The sequence below is a fragment of the Oncorhynchus kisutch genome, linkage group LG17, assembly GCF_002021735.2.
Source record: "Oncorhynchus kisutch isolate 150728-3 linkage group LG17, Okis_V2, whole genome shotgun sequence".
In the NCBI taxonomy this organism is placed as follows: Eukaryota; Metazoa; Chordata; class Actinopteri; order Salmoniformes; family Salmonidae; genus Oncorhynchus; species Oncorhynchus kisutch.
This window is the reverse complement of record NC_034190.2, coordinates 46,932,418-46,959,215: the sequence shown is the minus strand read 5'-3', so window position 1 is coordinate 46,959,215 and position 26,798 is coordinate 46,932,418. Positions and strand designations below refer to the sequence as shown.

At 43.6% G+C, this 26,798-nt stretch overlaps 1 protein-coding gene across 4 annotated transcripts in view; it reads right to left on the bottom strand.

Moving 5' to 3' along the window:
• Positions 1-26,798, bottom strand: part of raf1a (Raf-1 proto-oncogene, serine/threonine kinase a) — a 46,259-nt gene that overhangs the window by 10,116 nt on the left and 9,345 nt on the right. For 2 of the 4 annotated variants that reach the window (XM_020505954.2, XM_020505955.2), the window contains 15 exons: positions 23,572-23,798; positions 23,078-23,190; positions 22,631-22,733; positions 22,378-22,535; positions 19,822-19,914; positions 18,455-18,608; positions 17,891-18,010; positions 17,694-17,736; positions 17,471-17,580; positions 17,198-17,315; positions 16,908-16,992; positions 16,570-16,746; positions 16,321-16,367; positions 15,524-15,642; positions 15,180-15,311 (listed from right to left, as the gene is read on the bottom strand). In XM_020505954.2, the coding sequence (XP_020361543.1) occupies positions 15,180-15,311; positions 15,524-15,642; positions 16,321-16,367; positions 16,570-16,746; positions 16,908-16,992; positions 17,198-17,315; positions 17,471-17,580; positions 17,694-17,736; positions 17,891-18,010; positions 18,455-18,608; positions 19,822-19,914; positions 22,378-22,535; positions 22,631-22,733; positions 23,078-23,190; positions 23,572-23,772 (1,773 nt within the window). In that variant the 5' untranslated portion in view covers positions 23,773-23,798. Of the gene's footprint in view, positions 1-15,179; positions 15,312-15,494; positions 15,643-16,320; positions 16,368-16,569; positions 16,747-16,907; positions 16,993-17,197; positions 17,316-17,470; positions 17,581-17,693; positions 17,737-17,890; positions 18,011-18,454; positions 18,609-19,821; positions 19,915-22,377; positions 22,536-22,630; positions 22,734-23,077; positions 23,191-23,571; positions 23,799-26,798 lie in introns of all 4 variants that reach the window. The other 2 variants (XM_020505957.2, XM_020505956.2) reach the window with 2 other exon arrangements.

The window sequence follows — 26,798 nt, the reverse complement described above, 5'->3', positions numbered from 1 at the left end:
ACAAAACAGAGATGCTTGTTCTAGGTCCCAAGAAACAAAGAGATCTTCTGTTGAATCTGACAATTAATCTTAATGGTTGTACAGTCGTCTCAAATAAAACTGTGAAGGACCTCGGCGTTACTCTGGACCCTGATCTCTCTTTTGAAGAACATATCAAGACCATTTCGAGGACAGCTTTTTTCCATCTACGTAACATTGCAAAAATCAGAAACTTTCTGTCCAAAAATGATGCAGAAAAATTAATCCATGCTTTTGTCACTTCTAGGTTAGACTACTGCAATGCTCTATTTTCCGGCTACCCGGATAAAGCACTAAATAAACTTCAGTTAGTGCTAAATACGGCTGCTAGAATCCTGACTAGAACCAAAAAATGTGATCATATTACTCCAGTGCTAGCCTCTCTACACTGGCTTCCTGTCAAAGCAAGGGCTGATTTCAAGGTTTTACTGCTAACCTACAAAGCATTACATGGGCTTGCTCCTACCTATCTCTCTGATTTGGTCCTGCCGTACATACCTATACGTACGCTACGGTCACAAGACGCAGGCCTCCTAATTGTCCCTAGAATTTCTAAGCAAACAGCTGGAGGCAGGGCTTTCTCCTATAGAGCTCCATTTTTATGGAACGGTCTGCCTACCCATGTCAGAGACGCAAACTCGGTCTCAACCTTTAAGTCTTTACTGAAGACTCATCTCTTCAGTGGGTCATATGATTGAGTGTAGTCTGGCCCAGGAGTGGGAAGGTGAACGGAAAGGCTCTGGAGCAACGAACCGCCCTTGCTGTCTCTGCCTGGCCGGTTCCCCTCTTTCCACTGGGATTCTCTGCCTCTAACCCTATTACAGGGGCTGAGTCACTGGCTTGCTGGGGCTCTCTCATGCTGTCCCTGGAGGGGGTGCGTCACCTGAGTGGGTTGATTCACTGTTGTGGTCATCCTGTCTGGGTTGGCGCCCCCCCCCCCCCCTTGGGTTGTGCCGTGGCGGAGATCTTTGTGGGCTATACTCAGCCTTGTCTCAGGATGGTAAGTTGGTGGTTGAAGATATCCCTCTAGTGGTGTGGGGGCTGTGCTTTGGCAAAGTGGGTGGGGTTATATCCTTCCTGTTTGGCCCTGTCCGGGGGTGTCCTCGGATGGGGCCACAGTGTCTCCTGACCCCTCCTGTCTCAGCCTCCAGTATTTATGCTGCAGTAGTTTATGTGTCGGGGGGCTGGGGTCAGTTTGTTATATCTGGAGTACTTCTCCTGTCCTATTCGGTGTCCTGTGTGAATCTAAGTGTGCGTTCTCTAATTCTCTCCTTCTCTCTTTCTTTCTCTCTCTCGGAGGACCTGAGCCCTAGGACCATGCCCCAGGACTACCTGACATGATGACTCCTTGCTGTCCCCAGTCCACCTGGCCATGCTGCTGTTCCAGTTTCAACTGACCTGAGTCCTAGGACCATGCCCCAGGACTACCTGACATGATGACTCCTTGCTGTCCCCAGTCTACCTGGCCATGCTGCTGCTCCAGTTTCAACTTCCACCTGACTGTGCTGCTGCTCTAGTTTCAACTGTTCTGCCTTATTATTATTCGACCATGCTGGTCATTTATGAACATTGAACATCTTGACCATGTTCTGTTATAATCTCCACCCGGCACAGCCAGAAGAGGACTGGCCACCCCACATAGCCTGGTTCCTCTCTAGGTTTCTTCCTAGGTATTGGCCTTTCTAGGGAGTTTTTCCTAGCCACCGTGCTTCTCCACCTGCATTGCTTGCTGTTTGGGGTTTTAGGCTGGGTTTCTGTACAGCACTTTGAGATATCAGCTGATGTACGAAGGGCTATATAAATAAATTTGATTTGATTTGATTAATCCAATGTCCACTACGACTATTATTATTGCTGTTGGTGCCACCATTTCTTTATATATATATATATATTTAAATGTTATGTTTATTTTTCCGATATGTATACTTTGACAATGTAAGTAATAATGAACTTGCCATGTCAATAAAGTCAATTGAATTGAATTGAGAGCGAGATAGATAGCGAGAGAAATAGATGAGTGAGAGAGACAGCGAGAGAGATCGAGCGAGAGATAGCGATTGAGAGAGCGATAGAGCGAGCGAGATAGAGAGCACAAGAGAGAGCAATAGAGAGAGCAACAGAGAGAGAGCGCGAGAGAGAGAGCGCAAGAGAGAGCAAGAGAGATAGATAGCGAGAGAGCGAGCAATGGAGAAAGCGAGAGAGAGCACGCGAGAGAGAGCAATAGAGAGAGCGCGAGATAGAGCGAGAATGAGAGAGACCAATAGAGAGAGCGAGCAATAGAGAGAGCGCAAGAGAGACAGCAAGAGAGAGTGCGAGAGAGAAAGCAAGAGAGAGAGAGAGAGTGCAAGAGAAAGAGAATGCGAAAGAAAGAGTGCGAGAGAGCGAGATAGAGAGCGAGCACGAGAGAGAGAGAGAGAGAGCGCATGCAAGAGATAGCGATAGAGCTAGAGAGAGAGCAAGCTAGATAGAGTGAGAGAGAGCGAGAGCGAGCAAGAGAGAGAGCAAGAAATAGAGAGAGCAAGAGAGAGAGAGCAAGAGCAACAGAGAGAGAGGGAGAGTGCAAGAGAAAGAGAACGCGAAAGAAAGAGTGCGAGAGAGCGAGATAGAGAGCGAGAGATAGCGAGAGAGAGCGCATGCAAGAGAGAGCGATAGAGCTAGAGAGAGAGCGAGCTAGATAGAGTGAGAGAGAGCGAGAGAGAGCAAGAGAGAGCAAGAGAGAGAGAGAGCAAGAGAGAGAGAGCAAGAGCAACAGAGAGAGAGCGCGCAAGAGAGAAAGTGCGAGAGAGAGAAAGTGCGAGAGAGAGAGAGTGCGAGAGAGAGAGAGCACGAAAGAGAGAGCGCGAGAGAGAGAGCGCAAGAGAGAGCGAGAGAGATAGAGAGCGAGCGAGCGAGCAATGGAGAAAGCAATAGAGAGAGCGCGAGAGATCGATAGAGCGCAAGATAGAGCGAGAGAGACCAATAGAGAGAGCGAGAGAGAGAGAGAGAGAGCAATAGAGAGAGCGTAAGAGAGACAGCAAGAGAGTGCGAGAGAGAAAGCAATAGAGAGTGCAAGAGAAATAGAACGTGAAAGAAAGAGCGCGAGAGAGCGAGATAGAGAGCAAGATAGATAGAGCGAGCACGAGAGAGAGAGCGAGAGAGAGAGAGCGTGCAAGAGATAGCAATAGAGCTAGAGAGAGAGCAAGAGAGAGAGAGAGAGCAAGCGAGAGAGAGCAAGAGAGAGAGAGCAAGAGAGAGAGAGCAAGAGAGCGAAAGAGAGAGAGCAAGAGAGAGAGAGCAAGAGAGCGAAAGAGAGAGAGCAAGAGAGAGAGAGAGAGAGAGCGCAAGAGAGAGAGCGCAAGAGAGAGAGCGCAAGAGAGAGAGCGCAAGAGAGATAGATAGATAGAGTGAGGGAGATAGATAGAGAGGGAGAGAGCACGAGAGAGAGCGATAGAGCGAGAGCTAGAGAGAGAGCGATAGAGCTAGAGAGAGCGATAGAGCGAGAGCTAGAGAGAGAGCGATAGAGCTAGAGAGAGCGATAGAGCTAGAGAGAGCGATAGAGCTAGAGAGAGCGATAGAGCTAGAGAGAGCGATAGAGCTAGAGAGAGCGATAGAGCTAGAGAGAGCGATAGAGCGATAGAGCTAGAGAGAGCGATAGAGCTAGAGAGAGAGTGATAGAGCTAGAGCGAGAGAGAGCGAGAGAGATAGCGAGAGAGAGCGATAGAGAGAGCGAGAGAGATAGTGATCGAGATAGAGAGCAAGAGAGATAGATCTGGCAGGAGATAGAGAGCGAGATAGATAGAGCGAGAGAGCAATAGAGAGAGTGCGAGAGAGATAGAGCGAGAGAGAGCGCACAAGAGAGCACGAGAGATAGATATAGCGAGAGAGAGAGCGAGCTAGATAGAGAGCAAGAGAGAGAGCGATAGAGATAGATAGAGCGAGGGAGATGGATAGAGAGAGGGAGAGAGCATGAGAGAGAGAGCGTGAGAGAGAGAGCAAGAGAGAGAGCGATAGAGATAGAGCAAGAGAGATAGAGAGAGCGAGCGAGCGCGAATTAGAGTTGGATAAATTTAGATAAACTTGAATTTTTTTCGCAAGGACTTATACAGGGTACTAACCTCAACATTAAAACCATCAATCCAAATAAAAATTCCATACCTAAAACCTTGATTTTGGACAACATTCTTCTGAATGGACTACTACCAAGGATAAAACATAAAAATAAACTTCTGACAAACCAAAACCTGCACAAGAAAGTACAGCGGAACCTGGAAATACCATCCAACACAAAACTGAGTGAGTAATATTCAGTCTGAAGCTACTTCTGAAGCCAAAACGTTCAACGGTCATTTTTCTATATAAAGCTAAGTAAATAAGTATACTAATCTACCAAGCTGCTAGGACAGAACAGACCTGGCAGCACCTTCAATTAGCACTGAGGTGTGAAGTCAGATGTGTGAAAACTGTTGAGCCCAACAATGGCAGGAGAGTTTCACAGCCTCTCCCCCCCCACCCAAATGCAGAGGCCTTTGAAGCCCCAGTGGCTTATCCCTGTCCAGAGGTCATTACAATACAGTACCCCATGGATATTAAAAATAACATTGCAAGGAATAAGTTGTTTTATTTTTTAAAAGCTCCTCAAGGACAATCCAGAGACACTATTAGCTGATTGTTTGCAAAGAGGGGAACTTAAGAAACGTATTTATTTTCCACAGACCATCCCCTGGCATGGCACCGTGCTATAAGAGCACACTACCCCTATGTCAAGAGAGAGGGTATTGGCCCAGGGTCCTGTATTTGATGCTTTGCCTGTGATGGTTCGTCTGAGAGCATAGCGGGATTTCTTAGAAGCTTCCGGGGTAGAGTCCCGCTCCTTGAAAGTGGCAGATCTACCCTTTCGCTCAGTGCGGATGTTGCTTGTAATCCATGGCTTCTGGTTGGGGTATGTACGTACAGTCACTTATTGATGAAGCCAGTGACTGATGTGGTGGACTCCAATGCCATCGGAAGAATCCCGCAACATATTCCAGTCCGTGCTAGCAAAACACTCCTGTAGTTTAGCATCTGCTTCATTGGACTACTTCCTGCTTCAGTTTTTGCTTATAAGCAGAAATCAGGAGGATAGAATTATGGTCAGATTTGCCAAATGGAGGGTGAGGGAGTGCTTTGTATGTGTCTCTGTGTGTTGGGTAAAGGTGGTTTAGAGTTTTTTTCCCTCTGGTTGCACATTTAACTTCTTTGGGAATGGGGGGCAGTATTGAGTAGCTTGGATAAAAAGGTGCCCAGAGTAAACTGTCTGCTATTCAGGTCTAAAAGCTAGATTATGAATATAATATTGGATAGTATATTTGGATAGAAAACACTCTGAAGTTTATAAAAATGTTTGAATGAATGTCTGTGAGTATAACAGAACTCAAATAGCAGGCAAAAACATGATAAAAAATCCAACCAGGAAGTAGGAAATCTGAGGTTTGTAGTTTTTCCAAGTCATTGCCTATCGAATATACAGTGTCTATGGTGTCATATTGCTTCCACTAGAAGTCAACAGTCTTTAGAACCTTGTTTGAGGCTTCTACTGTATAGTGGGGGCGAATGAGAGGTGATTCAACCAGAGGTCTGCCAGAGTGGCATGAGCTGATCACGCGCGCATTTCTGAAGACAAAGGAATTCTCTGGTTGGAACATTATTGAAGATTTATGTTAAAACAGCCTAAAGATTGATTCTATATATCGTTTGACATGTATCTACGGACTGTAATGGAACTTTTTGACTTTTCGTCTGGACCTAGTGATCGGGTGTCGTGAATTTGGATTACCGGTCTAAACGCACGAACAAAAATGAGGTATTTGGACATAAATTATGGACTTTATCGAACAAAACAAACATTTATTGTGGAACTGGGATTCCTGGGAGTGCATTCTGATGAAGATCATCAAAGGTAAGTGAATATTTATAATGCTATTTCGGACTTCTGTTAACTCCACAACATGGCGGATATCTGTATGGCTTGTTTTTCGGAGCGCTGTACTCAGACTATTGCATGGTGTGCTTTTTTCGTAAAACAAAATTGAAATCAGACACGGCGGTTGCATTAAGGAGATGTGGATCTAAATTTCCATGCATAACACTTGTAACTTTTAGCAATGTTTATTATGAGTATTTCTGTAAATTGACGTGGTTCTCTGCAAAATCACTGGATGCTTTGGAACTACTGAAAACAACACACTAATGTACACAGATTTTTGGATGTAAATATGAACTTTGTCGAGCAAAACATACATGTATTGTGTAACATGAAGTCCTATGTCTTCCTATATTTCTGTTTTTGTGACTCCTCTCTTTGGCTGGAAAAATGGCTATGATTTTCTGTGACTAGGTGCCGACCTAAGATAATCGTTTGGTGTGCTTTCGTTGTAAAGCCTTTTTGAAAATCAGAAACTGTGGCTGGATTTACAACAAGTTTATCTTGGAGAATCTTTGGGGCGGCAGGGTAGCCTAGTGGTTAGAGCGTTGGACTAGTAACCGGAAGGTTGCGAGTTCAAACCCCCGAGCTGACAAGGTCATTCTGTCATTCTGCCCCTGAACAGGCAGTTGAACAGGCAGTTGACCTGTTCCCAGGCCGTCATTGAAAATAAGAATGTGTTCTTAACTGACTTGCCTAATTAAATTAAAAAATTAAAATTAAATCTTTAAAATTGTGTCAAATATTTGTATGTTTGAGGAATTTTAATTATGGGATTTCTGTTGTTTTGAATTTGGCGCCCTGCAATTTCACTGGCTGTTGGCGAGGTGGGACGCTACCGTCCCACATATCCCAGAGAAGTTAACATGCTGGTAGAAGTGAGATAAAACGGATTTGAGTTTCCTTGCATTAAAGTCCCCGGCCACTAGGAGCACCACCTCTGGATGAGCGTTTTCCTGTTTGCTTATGGCCATGTACAGCTCATTGTGTGTGATCTTAGTGCCAGCATTGGTTTGTGGTGGTATATAGACAACTATGAAAAATACAGATGAAAACTCTTGGTAAATAGTGTCATCTACAGTTTATCATGAGTGTCATCTACAGTTTATCATACTTTACCTCAGGCAAGCAAAAAACTTGAGACCTTAGATTTCGTGCACCAGCTGTTGTTTACAAATATACACAGACGCTGCTGTTCTATCCTGCCAAAAAAGCTTAAAATCTGCCAGCTGTATGTTATTCATGTCGTCGTTCAGCCACGACTCTGAAACGTAAGATGCTCATCATGCTCTGCTCTGCTGACACCTACTCTGATGGTTCGGGCCTAAGCCACACAAAAACAACACACTATGGAACACAAATCCTTTACTGTCTCATCCTGGAATATACATGGTCTGAGAAACAGAGAAAAAAGTCCTCATGTGTGCTACCTATACCCCCTAATAGAATCCCCATACTTTTAACTATGACAGTTTCTCCATCCTATAGGGGGAGATGAATAATTCCCAGGCTCAGGGACATGTCGCAACCTAAATACCAGAATTGGACAAGAACCCAACACACTTTACACACAACTACCTGGAGATGACAGCATTCTCTCCCCTATATGCCTCCCATGACACAACTACGACAACATAACAAACAAAGACGGGTCACAACTCCTGCAGCTCTGTCGGACGCTGGGTACTAGAGGTCGACCGATTAATCGGAATGGCCGATTAATTAGGGCCGATTTCAAGTTTTCATAACAATCGGAAATTGGTATTTTTGGACACCGATTTGGCCGATTTAAAAAAATATATATTTTACACCTTTATTTAATCTTTATTTAACTAGACAAGTCAGTTAAGAACACATTCTTATTTTCAATGATAGCCTAGGAACGGTGGGTGAACTGCCTCGTTCGATAGATTTTTACCTTGTCAGCTCGGGGGATTCAATCTTGCAACCTTACAGTTAACTAGTCCAACGCTCTAACCACCTGATTACATTGCACTCCACGAGGAGACTGCCTAATACGCGAATGCAGTAAGCCAAGGTAAGTTGCTAGCTAGCATTAAACTTATCTTCTAAAAAAAACAATCAATCATAATCACTAGTTAACTACACATGGTTCATGACTATTACTAGTTTATCTAGCATGTCCTGCGTTGCATATAATCGATGCGGTGCGTATCGTTGCTCCAATGTGAACCTAACCATAAACATCAATGCCTTTCTTAAAATCAATACACAGAAGTATATATTTTTTTTAATTGCATATTTAGCTAAAAGAAATCCAGGTTAGCAGGCAATATTAACCAGGTGAAATTGTGTCACTTCTCTTGCCTTCATTGCACGCAGAGTCAGTGTATATGCAACAGTTTGGGCCGCCTAATTTGCCAGAATTTTACGTAATTATGACATAACATTGAAGGTTGCAATGTAACAGGAATATTTAGACTTATGGATGCCACCCGTTAGATAAAATATGGAACAGTTCCGTATTTCACGTCTTGTTTTCGAGATGATAGTTTCCGGATTCTGCCATATTAATGACCTAAGGCTCGTATTTTTGTGTGTTATGTTATAACTAAGTCTATGATTTGAAAGAGCAGTCTGACTGAGCGATGGTAGGCAGCGGCAGGCTCGTAAGCATTCATGCAAACAGCACTTTCGTCCGTTTGCCAGCAGCTGTTTATGACTTCAAGCCTATCAACTCCCAAGATTAGGCTGGTGTAACCGATGTGAATGGCTAGCTAGTTAGCGAGGTGCGCGCTAATAGCATTTCAAATGTTACTCGCTCTGAGACTTGGAGTGGTTGTTCCCCTTGCTATATGCATGAGTAACACTGCGTCGAGGGTGGCTGTTGTCGTTGTGTTCCTGTTTCGAGCCCAGGTAGGAGCAAGGAGAGGGACGGAAGCTATACTGTTACACTGGCAATACTAAAGTGCCTTTAAGAACATCCAATAGTCAAAGGTATATGAAATACAAATGGTATAGAGAAAAATAGTCCTATAATTCCTATAATAACTACAACCTAAAACTTCTTACCTGGGAATATTGAAGACTCATGTTAAAAGGAACCACCAGCTTTCATATGTTCTCATGTTCTGAGCAAGGAACTTAAACGTTAGCTTTCTTACAAGGCACATATTGCACTTTTACTTCTCCAACACTTTGTTTTTGCATTATTTAAATTGAACAGGTTTCATGATTTATTTGAGGCTAAATTGATTTTATTGATGTATTGTATTAAGTTAAAATAAGTGTTCATTCAGTATTGTTGTAATTGTCATTATTACAAATAAAATATATATTTTTTAAATAAAATAGGCCGATTAATCGGTATCGGCTTTTTTTTGGGTCCTCGGCGTTGAAAAATCATAAAATGGGTCGACCTCTAGTATGTACATAATCAATGGTAGGCTTCGAGGGGACTCCTATTGTAGGTATACTTATAGCTCATCTCGTGACCTGGGCCCTGACAGTAAATCTCAGTAAGACAAATATAATGGTGTTGCAAAAAAGGTTCAGTTGCCAGGACCACAAAAACTAATTCCATCTAGACACCATTGCCCTAGAGCACACAAAAAAACAATACATACCTCGGCCTAAACATCAGCGCCACAGGTAACTTCCACAAAGATGTGAACGATCTGAGAGACAAGGCAAGAAGGACCTTTTATGCCATCAAAAGGAACATAAAATTCAACATACCAATTAGGATCTGGCAAAAAAATACTTTCAGTTATAGAACCCTTTGTCCTTTATGGTTGTGAGGTCTGAGGTCCGCTCACCAACCAAGAATTCACAAAATGGGACAAACACCAACACAGAATTCTGCAAAGATATCCCCCGTGTACAATGTGAAACACCAAATAATTCATGCAGAGCAGAATTAGGCCGATACCTGCTAATTATCAAAAATACTAAAATAATGATTTTCCAGAGAAGATCCAGTTCTCAGGGAATTAGACCAGAGTTCTCAATTGGTACAAAATATATAGAGTACTGCACACCCTACAATTACTTAGATTTAAAAATAAGCTCAACTGGACACCTTAATGAGGCAGTGAATGAGCTGAGAGAGAAAGCACGCAGGGCATTCTACGCCATTAAAAAGCAAATTCAAATTGAAATACCTATTAAAACTAATTGAATATGTCATTGAACCAATTGTACTTTATGGCAGCGAGGTGTGGGGTCCACTTGCAAAACAAGATTTCATCAAATGGGACAAACACCCCATTGAAACCCTGCATGCAGAGTTCTGTAAGATTCTCCTACATGTCCAGAGGAAAACTACAAACAATGCATGCAGGGCAGAATTAGGCCAATATCCACTAATAATAAAAACTCAAAAAAGAGCAATTAAGTTTTGGAAACATCTAAAATACAGCGACCCCCTCTGATATCATCACCAAGCCCTGCAATACCAAGAGCTGAGCAAAGAGTTCACAAACCTGTTCTACTAACGCACTGAAGCCTCAGGACCAGAACATCCAATCAATCAGGATAAACCAAATTACAACACAGTCAAAACAAAACTATATTGCTTATTGGGAAACACAAACAAAGCAAAATGCAGTGCTATCTGGCCCTAAATCGACAGTACACTGTGGCTAAATATTTGACCGTGGTTACTGATCAAAACCTTAGAAAAACCTTGACAAAGTACAGGCTCAGAGAGCACAGCCTTGTCATTGAGAAGGGTAGACACAGGAAAACCTGGCTCCCTGTAGAGGAAAGGCTGTGCAACCACTGCACAACAGCAGAACCTGAGCTGCAGTTCCTGACAAAATGTCAAAAATATAAAACAAGTAGAGAGTGTTATTTTCCCAAATTTGAAACCCTTATTCAAGGTTTTTAAAGACCTCTCTGAGGATAGGCTACCCGTCCTGTTGGGGGAGGACGCAGAGAGCTGTGGGTTGGCAGCACACTACATTGCTGCCTGCCATAAAATGAGGGACAGTGTCTGACAGACCAATCAACCTGCACATGTCCTCTACTATATACTTATTGTTAAATGTATAGTTATTTTGACATTTGTTTTTTGTTGTTACTGTTGTCCCGTTGACAATTTGATTCTCATTTTTATTTATATTGTAAATATCCAAAATAAGCTTTGGCAATATGTACATTGTTACGTCATGCCAATAAAGCGAATTGAATGAGAGCGAGAGAGAGAGAGTGAGAGAATGTGGTCACTGCACGAAAGGGAAGTTGAGACAGAGATGCACTTCCTCCTCCATTGCAAAAAGATATTATCCAGCAAGAGTCATTCTTTGAACAACTGGCCCCGTCCCACCTCACTCAAGCAGGTCCAGCGGTTCCTCAGGTTTTACTATTCATACAGGCGTTTTATATGCAAATTTGGTGCGGTGGCAGCGCCTCTCACAGTCCTATCCCGCAAGTCGCAGACCCGTGTTTGCTGGACCCCTGAGTCTGACAGGGTATTCATGGAGCTCAAAGGACCAATCATCGTTCATCCTACTCTGACTTGTCCCTTTGTGGTGGAGGTGGATGCCTCGGACACCGGAGCAGGGGCGGTCCTTTCATAGAGGAACGAGGAGTAGATGGAACTGCACCCATGTAGGCAACTGGGAGCTCTTGGCAGTTAAGTGGGCTCTTGAGGGGTGGAGACACTGGTTGGAGCGGGCACCTCATCCTTTCGTGATCTGGACGGACCATAAGAACTTGGTCTTCATTCAATTAGGTTGAACGCTCGCCAGGCGGGCTGTTTTTTAACAGGTTCGATGTCACACTAGCCTATCGCCCAGGTTCCAAGAATCAGAAGGCAGACGCCTTGTTCTGCCAACACGATGTCTCTAAGGAGGAGAAGGAGAAGAAGCCCATCCATCCCCAGCTCACGCATTGTGGTCCCTGTGATATGGAGTATTGAGACCACGGTCTGACAAGCCCAGACCTGAGAACCTGACCCCGGTGAGGGACCCACTAACAGACTTGAAAAGCCTGGTCCCAAGTACTACAATAGGGACACTCCTAAATTAACTGGGCATCCAGGTGTTAATCAGACACCGGGGTTCCTGAGGCGGAAATTCTGGTGGCCCAACATGATGGAAGACGTGAGAACGTGTTTCATCTGTGCCCAAAGCAAGTCTTCGCGTCAGCGACCGGCCAGGTTGCTCCAACCTCTGCCCATCCCGGGTCTCATCTGTCTGTAGACTTTATCACTTGGTTAACTCCATCTCAAGGGCTTATCACTATCCTGGTGGTCATCGATCGGTTCTCCAAGGCAGCCCTTTTCATCGCCTTACCCAAATTGCTTTCAGCCAAAGAGACCGCTGATCTCGCTGATGTCTATCGACTACACAGACTTCCCCAGGACATTGTCTCAGATTGTGGGCCCCAGTTTGTCACACAGTACAGGAAGGCCTTCTGCTCCCTGTTGGGAGCACAGGTGAGTCTCTCCTCGGGGTTCCACCCTCAGTCGAATGGGCAAACTGAGCGGGCCAACCAGGAGCTAGAGAAGTTCCTGCGCTGCTTCGTCTCCACTCAGGGCAGCAACTGGAGCAAGTTCCTCGTCTGGGCGGAGTATGCTCATAACACACTGCCAATCCTCCTTGTTCCGCTCCTCTGCCCGACACCAACATCAGGCAAACCGGCACCTCGGACCGGGTCAATGGGTGTGGCAATCCCCCCGTGATCTTCCCTTAAAATGTGGAATCACGGAAGCTCGCTCCATATGACCATTCAAGATCCTGAGTCGCATCAACCCGGTCACCTATCATCTCCAGCCTCCCAGGTCTATGAGGGTCTGTCCGTCCTTTCATGTCTCCCATTTCAAGCTGGTAAGGACCAGTCCATTATCTCCCCCCACACCTGCTCCTCTGCCCCCTCGACTTGTGGATGGCCACGTGGGCCTACACGGTCTGGCGTCTGGAGGCTCGTCAGGGCCAAGGGACCCTACAGTACCTGGTGGACTGGAAGGGATACAGTCCCGAGGAGTGAGCGTGGTTGCCTGCCCGGGACATCCTGGATCTGGGTCTTGTTAGAGACTTTAAATAACTATGTGGTGGTCATCATGGCTCTGCAGCTGGAGCCACTCCTAGAGGGGGGGGGGGGGGTACAGTCATGGTTCCTCCTGGCACCAGAGGGAATTGTTTTCTGTGGTCCTTTGCAGAAGCTTGAATTGTTTACTGTGTGCATTTGTTTCCTGAGCAAATTTCCGAGACTTAGTGTTTGTTGTTTTTTAAAGTGTACTGTGATCCTGCGGCTACAGTTTCTCAGTAAAGTATTAGGTTATCCTTAACCACGGATTCCTCGTCTGGTCTCTTCTCTGCACCTGGGTCCAACCTTACCACGTCACAGCTGCTGAGTTCTAAAACAGCCCATCACTTGAATATCGTTGCTTTAACTTCCTACGGGCAGGTGGGACGGTAGCGTCCCACCTGGCCAACATCCGGTGAAATTACAGAGTGCGAAATTCTAAAATACTAAATTCAAATGTTTAACATTCTTGAAAAGATATGTGTTATACATCAAAATAAAGCTTAGCTTCTTGTTAATCCAGCCGCTGTGTCATATTTAAAAAATGCTTTACGGCGAAAGCACACCATGCGATTATCTGAGGACAGCGCCCCACATACAAACACATGAAAATCATTTTTCAACCAGGCAGTTGCGACACAAAAGTCAGAAATAGCAATATAATTAATGCCTTACCTTTGAAGATCTTCTGTTAGCACTCCAAAATGTCCCAGAAACATCACAAATGGTAATTTTGTTCGATAATGTCCTTCTTTATGTCCCAAAAATGTCAATTTATTTGGTGCATTTGTTGGGGAATAATCAGAATTAGTTGGTAACATAGGTAAGATGTTTTATATTCATCATATGTTTGTAAGTTACTTCTCATCAGAATGTTTATTTTTGTATAATACTGTGGCCGGGGTTGCAGTTATCTGTTCTATGTCTAGACTAAGTTACTTGGGCCGGAGAGAGGGGAGAGGTCAAGCGTGTATCTCTTGGCTCCACAATGAATGTGTGCCAGTCAATGTGTCTCTGTGATCTTGTCAAGATAGGATGGATTTGATATATACCTGTTGATGTGAGGGTTTGTTTAGGTTCTGAGTTTGAGAAAAGAACATAGTTTAGGAGACAAAGCTGAACGATAAATTATGCCAATGCTGTCTGGCTATGTGTGTCTTTGCTATAAAGGATCTCAGTTGCTATGTGTAAGGGACTCTCAGAGAATTCATTTATAGACACTGAATTGATCTGAGAGTCACAGGGTTGTGATGGAGCTCATATAATAAAAATGGACTTTGTGATAACTGTGACTTGTGTGTGGTTTGCTCTCATGATTTGGTAAATACAGGAAATTTCCACGACACATTTGATTCAGAAATACACCGGTTTCAACTCGCCCAACATGTCTTAAAAGTATCTAAGTTACCTGTAAACTTGGTCCAAACATTTCAAACAATGTTCCTAATCCAACCTCCGGTACCCTAAAACGTAAATAATCAATCAAATTTAAGATGGAATAAACTGTTTCTAATACCGGATAAAAGCAACGTGGAGCGCCCTCCTGTTCACGCGCACCAAAACAGTAGAGTCCATCTGGAGTGACACTTCCAATGAATAGGACTACTTCTTCATTTCTCAAAAGAAAAACATCAACCAATTTCTAAAGTCTAGTGGAAGCCATAGGAACTGCAACCAGGTTCCTAATAATAAGGGTATCCCATAGAAACGCATTGGAAAATCCTATGACCTTAATTTTGTTTTCCCCTGGATGGTTTGTTCTCTGGGTTTCGCCTGCCAAATCAGTTCTGTTTTCTCTCAGACATTATTTTAACAGTTTTAGAAACTTTAGAGTGTTTTCAATCCAAATCTACCAATTATATGCATATCCTAGCTTCTGGGCCTGAGTGACAGGCAGTTTACTTTGGGCACGCTTTTCTTCCCGGATGTCAAAATACTGCCCCCTACCCCAGAGAGGTTCAAATCAGTACACGTGCGAGCACTCTCTCGCTGTATCTCTCTCTCTCCATACAACAAACAAACCCCCACTCAGACAGTCAGCCAGCCAGTGACACAGAGCCCATCTACCCCTCTGACACCCACACTGGAACCCAGGCCAGGGAAATACAGACCACGTGGCTTAAACTGTGTCCTACAATCCAAGTTATATTTGATATGTTCAACTCAAACACAGCAGGGGAGGTCAAAGTACCATGGTTTTAGAGATTGTTATGTGGCAGGCTGCATTTACCTGGTCTCTGTTGGCTATCTGTGAGTATGGCAGCTCTCCTGTCATCAGCTCATAGAGGACAACACCGTAAGAGTATACGTCAGACTGGAAACTATAGGGCATATTGTCCTGCATCCGTATAACCTCTGGAGCCTGAGAACAGAGGATGGAACAAACAAACATGACTAAATTGATTTAATTTACAATTCCGGGAACCATAATTAGTAAATCTGAAAACCATAAGGAATCAACTTCTCATAGGGGTCTGATGGGTGGTAACTTCTGTTTAATTTTGTGTCATTTTCAACAGTCAAGTCAAACACACAAGAAACGCACAATTCACTTTTCCATGTCCTGTTACTGACCATCCACAGTATGGACCCTGAAGGTTGCTCCACCTGGTGAGAACCACTCCACCTGGCTTTGACTGTGGCCAGACCAAAGTCGCCAATCTTCACCGTCAGGCCCTCGTGTAAGAAGATATCTGTACTGCTGTCAAGGAGGCAGGAGCTGTGGCAAAGACAGCTGAGTCTGTGGAAAAAAACTAAATATCTGAGCTCATACATCATTTGTCTAATGTCAAGCCGACAATTTTTTTAATTCAATTTTGTCACAAGAGTGACTGAGCATGAAAGAGTATGAAGAAAAGGCTGTGGTGTAAAAAGTATCCAATAGAAGTAGAGAGTACCTTAATAGAAAATGACTCTAGTAAAAGTGAAAGTCACCCAGTAAAATACTATTTGAGTAAATGTCTAGAAGTAATTGGTTTTAAATATACTTAAGTATCAAAAGTAAACGTAATTGCTAAAATATAGTTAAGTATCAAAAGTATAAATAATTTCAAATTCCTTATATAAAGCAAACCAGACTGCGTTATTTATTTTTTATTTACGGATAGCCAGGGGCATGGTCCAACACTCAGACATCATTTACAAATGAAGCATGTGTTTAGTGAGCCCGCCAAATTAGAGGCAGCAGGGATGACCAGGGATGTTCTCTTGATAAGTGTGTAAATTTGATAATTAAGTAAAAAGTACTCCATTTTCTTTAGGAATTATAGTGAAGTAAAAGTAAAAGTTGTCAAAAATATAAATATTAAAGTAAAGTACAGATACCCCAAAAAAACTACTTAAGTAGTACTTTCAAGTATGAGAAAGGATACTGTTTGATTTCATGTCCCGGTGGATGATGTTTTTAGCGTGCAAATAGCTGAAAGAGAAATACAGTGAAATTGTATTTTAGGACATTCAGTTGCATGTTAAAAGAATGAAAGGGGGAAAAAAATATATCCTTCTAAAGCTATCACCCTGCTATAGCGTCGATCTTAAGTTAGCATCCTTGTAAAACTAGCATCCCTATACAGCTAGCAATAATACCATTCTACACCTAAGCTGCTTAGGTATGGACTCACTCCATGCCCTGAGCTGTCTGCCTGGCGATGTCTATGAGCTGGAACATCTGTAAGTTGGTCTCCTGGACGTGGAGGTGTTTATAGAGGCTGCTGCCTTCACACCACTGTGTCACGATGGCCAAGTTGTCCTTCGTCATGTAGCCCATGAACAATAGGATGTTGACGTGTCGTGTTTTCCTGTGGTGAAAGAGAGAGAGAGAGAGATAATGCTGCGTGAAGATAATCTACCAATAATAAACACATTTTAGGGTCAACTTAATTGCTCTCTCTAAAGTGAATACCCTGAATGCACTATGGGCATCACTATAGTCCTCTTCACCACTCTCACCCTCTCTTACCTTAGCACAGCCACCTCGTTTCTAAAGGCCTGGAACTGTTCCGGTGTGGGGTCAATCACCTTTAGGATCTTCACTGCTACGTCACCTACAACAGACCAAACCATGTGGTAAAGGAACTTCCTTAGCTGCTGTGTGGCCATCTTGTCTCAACAAACTACACGACAGAGAGGAGGTGAAGCGAATCTCCAAGTAGACTAGACTCAGCACAAGTGTTACACTCCGTTAGAAGAAACAGCCTACAAACAGACCAAGTCTTTACAAGAAGTGTGTTTATCCAGAAGCGTGCTCACCGTGCCATTTCCCTTTGTACACCGTTCCGAAGGAGCCTGAGCCGATACGGGAGTGCAGCACCACTTCACTGGCCTCGATCTCCCAGTAGTAACTAGAGTCTCGCTTGTCCCTCGGACGCTGGAGGAGGACAGCCAATATAAGTCCACATTCTCTATATTCAGTAGACATTACATACAATACACGTATGCAGTTATTCCTAGGAAATTCAAAGTACTGTTAAGATGCTATTAACTCACAGGCACTGTACAAACTACAAGCGCTGTCTCGCTTACAATTTTGTGTTTCTCTTGAGTGTTGAACGACGGAGCCCGTTCTCGTCTGTCTGGCGCTGGGGTTTTAGACTGTGACCAGCTTGTGGGACTCTGGCTGGGGGAACTCCCGTCTACAGAGGGACGATGGCCAACGGTATTCAGCACACCAGGTTATGACAAAGTGTTGTTATGGGATGTTATACATGTTTCCATTTAGCATAGCAGAAACGTTCAAAAATCTTACCGGAGTCATGATTACGCATTGCTTCGTGATTACGCATTGCCTCCTACGACAACAAACGAGAAAATATTCCGTCACATTTTTACAAATATCAAATGAACACTAATCATTCAACAGTTTGATAATTCAGTTCGACACGGACACTGTAAAAGTATGCCATGTTGTTCATCACACAACACTCAGACACTCTGCCTCCTAACCTTGGCTGGGCTCTCTGAAGTCGCCTCAAGAAAAGAGTTGGAGAAGCGAACAATACCTACTCTCCTCTTCAGCCAGAAGCGCCTGCACCAGGAGCTAGGGTAGGCATTCAGGCAATCTAGCTACTCCCAATCAGGGCACGACACAGTGGGACAGTGAGGACAGGGAAGGAAAGGGAGACAGAGTGAAGGAAGGTAAGGGAGGAGAGAAAGAGTGCTACCTGGGTGTTCAATTTTGTGGGCATATTAGACCGCATTCAAGTTATCATTTTTCCAAATACACCCGGGTATGGAGACAATAAAAACAAATCAGAAAAGAATACAGTAAGTGCAGAATATAGAAAGTGATATCGAACACAATCAAGAAAATCATGGAAAGTAAACATGCAAGATGGATTACTTAATAGAAAACATAAGGGGGGAGGATGGTAGACAGAAGTGAGGCAGAGGAGGATGGTAGGGATTCCTCGCGTGTAAAGAAGGGCCAGATCGGGCAGGGAGGTTATTTTCAGAATTGTTGCCTGGACATCCAGGAGTCCCCTGGGGGCCCCCGTGGTGTGTTGTTACCTCAATCATGCTGCTGTCGACAGGCAGGGTGGTGCTGACCATGTGGACGTTGGGCGTGGAGGTGGATCGCTGCCTCTGGGACAGAGTGATCCCTGTGGGTGGGTAGGGGGCCGTGTAGTTGAAGGCGTGAGGGGTTGAGTAGCGGTGCAGAGAGCTAGGGGGTGAACACGGGGGAAACATCAGGCTTAGGAGTTGGGATACCACCTTGTGCGAGCCGGTACGGCTCCTATGAGCATCTCCTGTTTCAGTATTGTGAGGCAGCTTGATGTAATTAAGTACACCCCCTGGACAGGGAAGCTAGTATATCACAGGGCCCCTGGACAGGACACTAGTCTATCTCTTGCCATGACAATTTTGGGGATTATGAAAAGATCAAAATAGTATTATTATTATTATTATGATTGAATAATTACTATTGTTGTTTTTGTAAGTCTTAGATAGTTCTCAGACAGATGCCATTGAGGTTCTCTGCGGATGCTTACACATTCTACATACACCCTCAGTTCTTGTTAGGGAAAACTTCACACATAAGAACATTCGGAAACTTCTTCAAATGAGTCTCACAGGGTTGCGGTGGATGGCAGCTTGTCACTTTCATTTCTGCCATGTTGCGTCATTTTTGCCATACTCACCCTGGTACACTTCTGCCAGACAGTCTCTTGTACTGTATTGTCGGTTGCTGGTGAAAGTGGCACCCCATGTGAGTGATGTACCACAACAGCGCTTATTACTGTATTACACCACACTTCTTATCGTGTAAAGCACTCTGAGAAGTAAATCCCCTTTTTTGGCCAAAACAGAAATTTGTTTCGAAAGAGCAATTTAGACTGTTCTGCAAAGAACAACTTGATACTGTGCGTGAGCTACTTTGGCGATCGGAGTGCTTTTAAACGGTTTTAAAATGCTTCTGAAACCACGGGCTCTTTTCACGCCTCTGGTTACATCAGCCCCCTGGACAGGGAAAGCTTCATAAAGCTGGAGACGTAATCAAAAACAGGCTTTAATTCAGTTTGAGGCACAAGTTAAGGTGCTTTACAACTTACAGCTGCATCAGCTGAGGGCCAGTCAAGCATGACAACCAAAGAACCCTTAGCATTTGACCACCATTAACTCCAAGAGCCAAAGTACTTACCTCAACTTACTTTACTGTAGTTAAATAAATGACTACCACACGCAACCCTTAGTCGATGTTAAATAGTAAGTCAATGGGAAGACTTTTACTGAACGTCTGTAGTTGTCTAATTGCTGATGCTGTATTGCAGCCCGGAGTTAACCTTGCTCACAGTGTTATGGTGAAAGTGGTCCATGGGGCCAATATCACTCATGGATCAGAGGTTATAGGTCAGGAGCAGGAGGGGTGGCCGTACCTGCTAGGGAATCGGGATAGTGATTCTCTCATTCGTCGAGATGTAAGAGGAGGAAGAGATGGACCCCCACTTTCACCTGGTGTAGGGAACAGCCTAGAGAGAGAGAACAAGAGACAGAGACCGAGAGAAACAGTTGAAGTCAGAAGTTTACACACACCTGAGCCAAATACATTTAAACTCAGTTTTTCACAATTCCTGACATTTAATCAGAGTAAACATTCCCCGTCTTAGGTCAGGTAGGATCACCACCTTATCTTAAGAATGTTTCATGTCAGAATAATAGTAGAGAGAATGATTTATTTCAGCTTTTATTTATTTCATCACATCCTCAGTGGGTCAGAAGTTTACATACACTAAATTAGTATTTGGTAGCATTGCCTTTAATTTTTTTTACTTGGGTCAAACGTGTTGGTGGTAGCCTTCCACAAGCTTCCCTCAATAAGTTGGCTGAATTTTGGCCCATTCCTCCCGACAGAGCTGTTGTAACTGACTCAGGATTGTAAGGCCTCCTTGCTCGCACATGCTTTTTCAGTTCTGCCCACAGATATTCTATGGGATTGAGGTCAGGGCTTTGTGATGGTCACTCCAATACCTTGACTTTGTTGTCCTTAAGCCATTTTGCCACAACTTTGGAAGTATGCTAGGGGTCATTGTCCATTTGAGACCAAGCTTTAAGTTCCTGACTGATGTCTTGAGATGTTGCTTCAATATATCCACACAATTTTCCTCCTCATGCAGCCATCTATTTTGTGAAGTGCACCAGTCCTCCTGCAGCAAAGCACCCTCACAACATGATGCTGTCTCCCCTGTGCTTCACGGTTGGGATGGTGTTCTTCGGCTTGCAAGCCTCCCCCTTTTTCCTCCAAACATAACAATGGTCATTATGGCCAAACAGTTCTATATTTGTTTGATCAGACCAGAGGACATTTCTTCAAAAAGTACAATGTTTGTCCCCATGTGCACTTCCTTGCTGAGCGGCCTTTCAGGTTATGTCGATACAGGACTCGTTTTACTGTGGATATAGATACCTTTGTATCCTTTTCCTCCAGCATCTTCACAAGGTCCTTTGCTGTTGTTCTGGGATTGATTTGCACTTTTCGCACCAAAGTACGTTCATCTCTAGGAGACAGAACACGTCTCCTTCCTGAGCGGTATGACAGCTGTGTGGCCCCATGGTGTTTATACTTGCATACTATTGTTTGTACAGATGAACGTGGTACCTTCAGGCGTTTGGAAATTGCTCCCAAGGATGAACCAGACTTGTGGAGGTGTACAATTTATTTTCTGTGGTCTTGGCTGATTTCTTTTGATTTTCCCATGATGTCAAGCTAAGAGACACTGGGTTTGAAGGTAGGTCTTGAAATACATCCATAGGTACATCAAATGATGTCAATTAGCCTATCAGAAGCTGTTAAAGCCATGACATCATTTTCTGGAATTTCCAAGCTGTTTAAAGGCACAGTCAACTTAGTGTATGTAAATTTCTGACCCACTGGAATTGTGATACAGTTAAAGCATAAGTGAAATAATCTGTCTGTAAACAATTGTTGGAAAATTTACTTGTGTCACGCACAAAGTAGATTTGCCAAAACTATAGTTTGTTAACAAGAAATTTTGTGGAGTGGTTGAAAAACTAGTTTTAATGACTCCAACCTAAGTGTATGTAAACTTCCGACTTCAACTGTAGATCTGTTGAAAATACTTCAGGATAAAGAAAGCACCATGGAAGGTTGCCAGATAAAATGAGCCATGTATCCCTTCATTGCCAGTGATAGCCATCTATACATGCTTACTGCTTACTGAAATATGGAGTTCTAAAACCTGCATGCAAAACAATTCTCTATTTCCAGTGCCTGTATGCAAAACAATTCTCCATTTCCAGTGCCTGTATGCAAAACAATTCTCCATTTCCAGTGCCTGTATGCAAAACAATTCTCTATTTCCAGTGCCTGTATGCAAAACAATTCTCTATTTACAGTGCCTGTATGCAAAACAATTCTCTATTTCCAGTGCCTGTATGCAAAACAATTCTCTATTTCCAGTGCCTGTATGCAAAACAATTCTCTATTTCCAGTGCCTGTATGCAAAACAATTCTCTATTTCCAGTGCCTGTATGCAAAACAATTCTCTATTTCCAGTGCCTGTATGCAAAACAATTCTCTATTTCCAGTGCCTGTATGCAAAACAATTCTCTATTTCCAGTGCCTGTATGCAAAACTGGGTCCCTATGAACTACTCTACTACATAAACCATATCAACAGAGGTTACACTTTATCCTGACAACACTGTTCTCATCAATTGGATGTTTCCTTTGTAGAACATGTCATTTGTATCTATTTGTTCTGAATAGCTATCAACAATGCAGACTGTGAGAGCAGTACATTCATTTATCCCCTATGCTAGAATGTTCATAGCATCCTTTATTCACCGATTGATATATTGTTGTACTTAACATTCATATTATTTTGTAAGTGTTCTGGCTACTCAATACAAAACAGTTGGGTGTTGGCAGACTTTTTGTTTTGCTCTGCACAGTAGAGAGGAGAGGAGACTTACAGGAGCTGTCTGATGTTGCTCCAATCCACACACATGGTAGGCACTTTGGTGCTGCAATGCTCATGGAATTTGTAGCCGCATGTTTGGCAACGGAAACCGTTCAAAAGGAACTTCTGGCATATATCGCAGAAGGCCAACTTAAGAAATGTTTTCCGAACCTGAAAGTTAAAGAGGAGAATTAAGTACTTATTTATTTTCCAGTCAATAGTAACGGCCTGGGTGGATGGTGTAAAATTATGTATGGGCTACTTACAAAGTTGTGCGTCGTCAAGGGGACATGATCTAACACTTCCACCAGCAGTTCTTCCCCAATTAGTGAGGTAGAGTCGGTATTCCAATCCATACGTGACTTTTTACTGTTAGAAAAGGGACATGACACATTTAGTAAGGTAACACCTACTGGAGACTACAGACCAATACAAGAAAAGGTCATTCAATACGTCTTAACCTGAAAGGTGGAATAGCTGTAGAAAGCTTTTTGCAGAAAAGTTTAACCACGTGGCTGAAAAAAAAATGGTATAAGTTTCCCCTAACCACAGATCTAGGATCAGATTGTCACACTCTCAATCCTAGATTTTAAATATTAGGCAGGTGAAATAATATCTGACCCTGTGTCAGTGGTTAGGGATAACTGTCACTGACACTGTGGAGAGAGCCAGTGACACCACTCTGATCTCTCTCTCCAGTGCCTAGTGCATACCTCCTCTGTCCTGGGTGCAGTCTGAAGACAGCACAGCACTCCGGCTGCAGACCCCGCACCTTCAGCGCTTTGATCAGGCAGCTGTGCAGGGTCATACCTGGCCTCACGTTCACCTGGGGGACCACAACAAACATACTTAACAACAACAACACTTAATGTGACTAGTTAAAACACGTGCATAATACATTATATTTTGGGATAATGGGATGATTTGGGATAATGGTCTGTGTCTCTGTATGATGGTGACAATCAATTTAGGCAGCAATTTTCCACCAATAAACTGCCACACTTAGGTGACTCAGTTAATTAAGCACTCACTCAAAACAACAGCAACAGTGTGTTGTTGTTTCAGTAATCCCACTCACTCCCTGTCCTCTGAACTACTGTTTTCATTGTGTGTCCATGTGTCCAGTGTCTTTGGGTGTTTTGAAAGGCTCTTCAAATGAAATGTACCGTTAGTTACAACATTAATATTATTATTCTATTAGACTCACCACGGTGCGCTGCTGGTTGGGGAGGTAGACTCGGATGGTGCTGCTGGTCTTAGAGTCGGGGATCTTGCTGTCATCTGAGGAGCGGCGCTGGTAGGGAAAGCCCTGAACCATGGTGGGGGAGAGGCAGGGGCCCTCGAACACAGAGTCTTTCATTCCAAAGCCGTTGCTCAGGGTCTTCCACGCTCCCTGGAGGTGCTCCATCAGCAAACACTAGTGCTCTCAGGGCTCTGGGGACACAGAGAAATATCAGGCTACACTAGAGGTCAGCCATGTCAGTAGACTGTGAACTAGGCAAGGTTTCTACACATGACACTGGATGACTCTGTTTAGAGCAAGTAAATTTGGGTGAGGTTACATGTTGGGTGAGAAAATGTGTTTTGTGACAAAAATCGATATATTTATAACCGAATGGGTTTGAATACTTCGAAATTGAGTCTCCTCCCTATAATTAGCTCAGGTAGCAAATGTAAACCTTAAGGCAAGGTTACTCATCATGCAAGCGTGGTTCACCAGCACATCTGCTACATATCAACACACACAAAACAAAGCACCTGCAAAGATTCAAAATCAAAGCACAAATTAAGAGTTTATTTCCAAAATGCTATAATTGATCATATGTGTTTTTTTCACCAGAAATGAGCGCTTCATGTGTGTGTAACATACAGTTGAAGTCAGAAGTTTACATACACCTGAGCCAAATACATTTAAACTCAGTTTCTCACAATTCCTGACATTTAATCAGAGTGAAAAGTCCCTGTCTCAGGATCATACATTTATTTTAAGAATGTGAAATGTCAGAATAGTAGAGAGAATTATTTATTTCAGCTTTTATTTCTTTCATCACATTTCCAGTGGGTCAGAAGTTGACATACTGTGGCAGACCAGGGGTTTTGGTGAAGACGTTTAACCAGATCAGACACGGACAGAGAAGAATTAGCTCAGTTTCAAGGGTGTTTATTTGAATAAAATATCAAAAAGAAAAGGATATGTCTCCCCTATGAGATCCTCTCCGGGATGCCATCTTCTGGGATCCGGGTCTGGATGTTCCCTGTCGGGCACAAAACTGAACTCCCTCTTATTACCTCTGCAACCGTTAACAATAACACAGGAGTCCTTTCTGGCACGTCCAGCAGATGGAGCCATCACCTCGTGATGTATACTCCATCTGTCACGAGGCCTCGACGAGTCTCCCCCTGGTGGCTGACCTGCTGGACGCCACACAACCCCCCTTAGCTCTGTCGGGGAGTGGACTGTCATAAGTCTCCCTTCTCGATAGGGCATCCGCGTTTCCATGCTTCACCCCTGACCTGTGCACAACTGAAAAAGAGAAGTGTTGAAGGGAAAAGAACCACCTGGTGACCTGATCGTTCGTGTCCTTTCCCCGGGCCAGCCAGACCAGGGGAGCATGGTCCGTGACCAGGGTGAAGTGGGTACCTAGCAGATAATACTTGAGAGTGTCTAGCGCCCACTTCCAGGCTATTTCTTTTCCCTAGGCATCAGCTTTCGGCTGATGTACATGATGGGGTGCTCCTCCCCCTCGTGTACCTGGGACAGAACGGCCCCTAGTCCCGTATCACATGCGTCCGTCTGGACCACCATCGGCACCTGGAAATCAGGCGTTATCAGAATCGGATGGGAGCACAGCGCTTCTGTCTCGTCCGTCCATTTCACTGTTTTCGGGAGGCGGGCCCTGGTTATATCGGTGAGCTATAGCCGCAAAGTTGAGGATAAACCGGCTATAGTATCCTGCCAGTCCCAGGAAGGACTTGACCTGTGTCTTGGTTCGTGGAACGGACCAGTCATGCACAGCTTGAACCTTCCTCTCCTGGGGCTTCACGTTCCCCCGTCCGATCAAATACCCCAGGTACTCCACCTCCTCGAACCCTTGCTTGCATTTCTTGGGGTTTGGAGAGCCCTTCGAGACCTGGCACGTCCAGCAGATGGAGCCATCGCCTCGTGATGTGTTCTCCATCTGTTACCAGTCCTCGACGAGTCTCCTGCTGGTGGCTGACCTGCTGTACGCCACAATACACTTAATTCATATTTCGTAGCATTGCCTTTAAATTGTTTAACTTGAGTCAAATGCTTCAGGTAGCCTCCCACAAGCTTCCCACACACAATAAGTTGGGTGAATTTTGGCCCATTCCTCCTGACAGAGCTGGTGTAACTGAGTCAGGTTTGTAGACCGCCTTGCTCGCACACACTTTTTCAGGTCTGCCCACAGATTTTCTATAGGATTGAGGTCAGAGCTTTGTGTTGGCAACTCCAATACCTTGACTTTGTTATCCTTAAGCCATTTTGCCACAATTTCTGGAATTTTCCAAACTGTTTAAAGGCACAGTCAACTTAGTGTACGTAAACTTCTGACCCACTGGAATTATGATAAAGTGAAATAATCTGTCTGAAAACAATTGTTGGAAAAATTACTTGTGTCATGCACAAAGTAGATGTCCTAACCAACTTGCAAAAACTATAGTTTGTTAACAAGAAATTTGTGGAGTGGTTGAAAAATGAGTTTTAATGACTCCAACCTAAGTGTATGTTAACTTTCGACTTCAACTGTATTACTGTTCTCAGATTTTTGATTGCCAGATTTGAGGTGTGTATCAAAAATATTTTGGGGGGGCAAAACGCTGTATATTCATTGTTTAGCTGGAATGGAATGTTTGTATACTGTATATTTGACTGTGATATGTGGATGTCTCATCTAGCTATCTTAAGATGAATGCACTAACTGTAAGTCGGTCTGGATAGGAGCATGTGCTAAATGACTAAAATGTCCAATGTAAATGTTTTACATACAGATCTCATATTACTGTATTGATTCAAAAAATACATTTTGAACAAATATATATATTTCTGAACAATTCCGTTGCCATGATTAGATAGGTTGGTAAATTACTGAAATAAAACAACAATAAAAAATGGAAAATGGATATATTGCATTTTGGAAAGAAACGCTTCAAATAGCATATTTGTGTCAAATCAAAGTTTATTTGTCACGTGCGCCGAATACAACAGCATTACAGTGAAATGCTTACTTACAGGCTCTAACCAATAGTGCGGAGGGAAAAAAAGTATGTGTGTGTGTAGCTAAGTAAAGAAATAAAACAACAGTAAAAAGACATTTGAAAAAAAGAGTAGCAAGGCTATATACAGACACCTGTTAGTCAGGCTTATTGAGGTAGTATGTACATGTAGGTATGGTTAAAGTGACTATGCATATA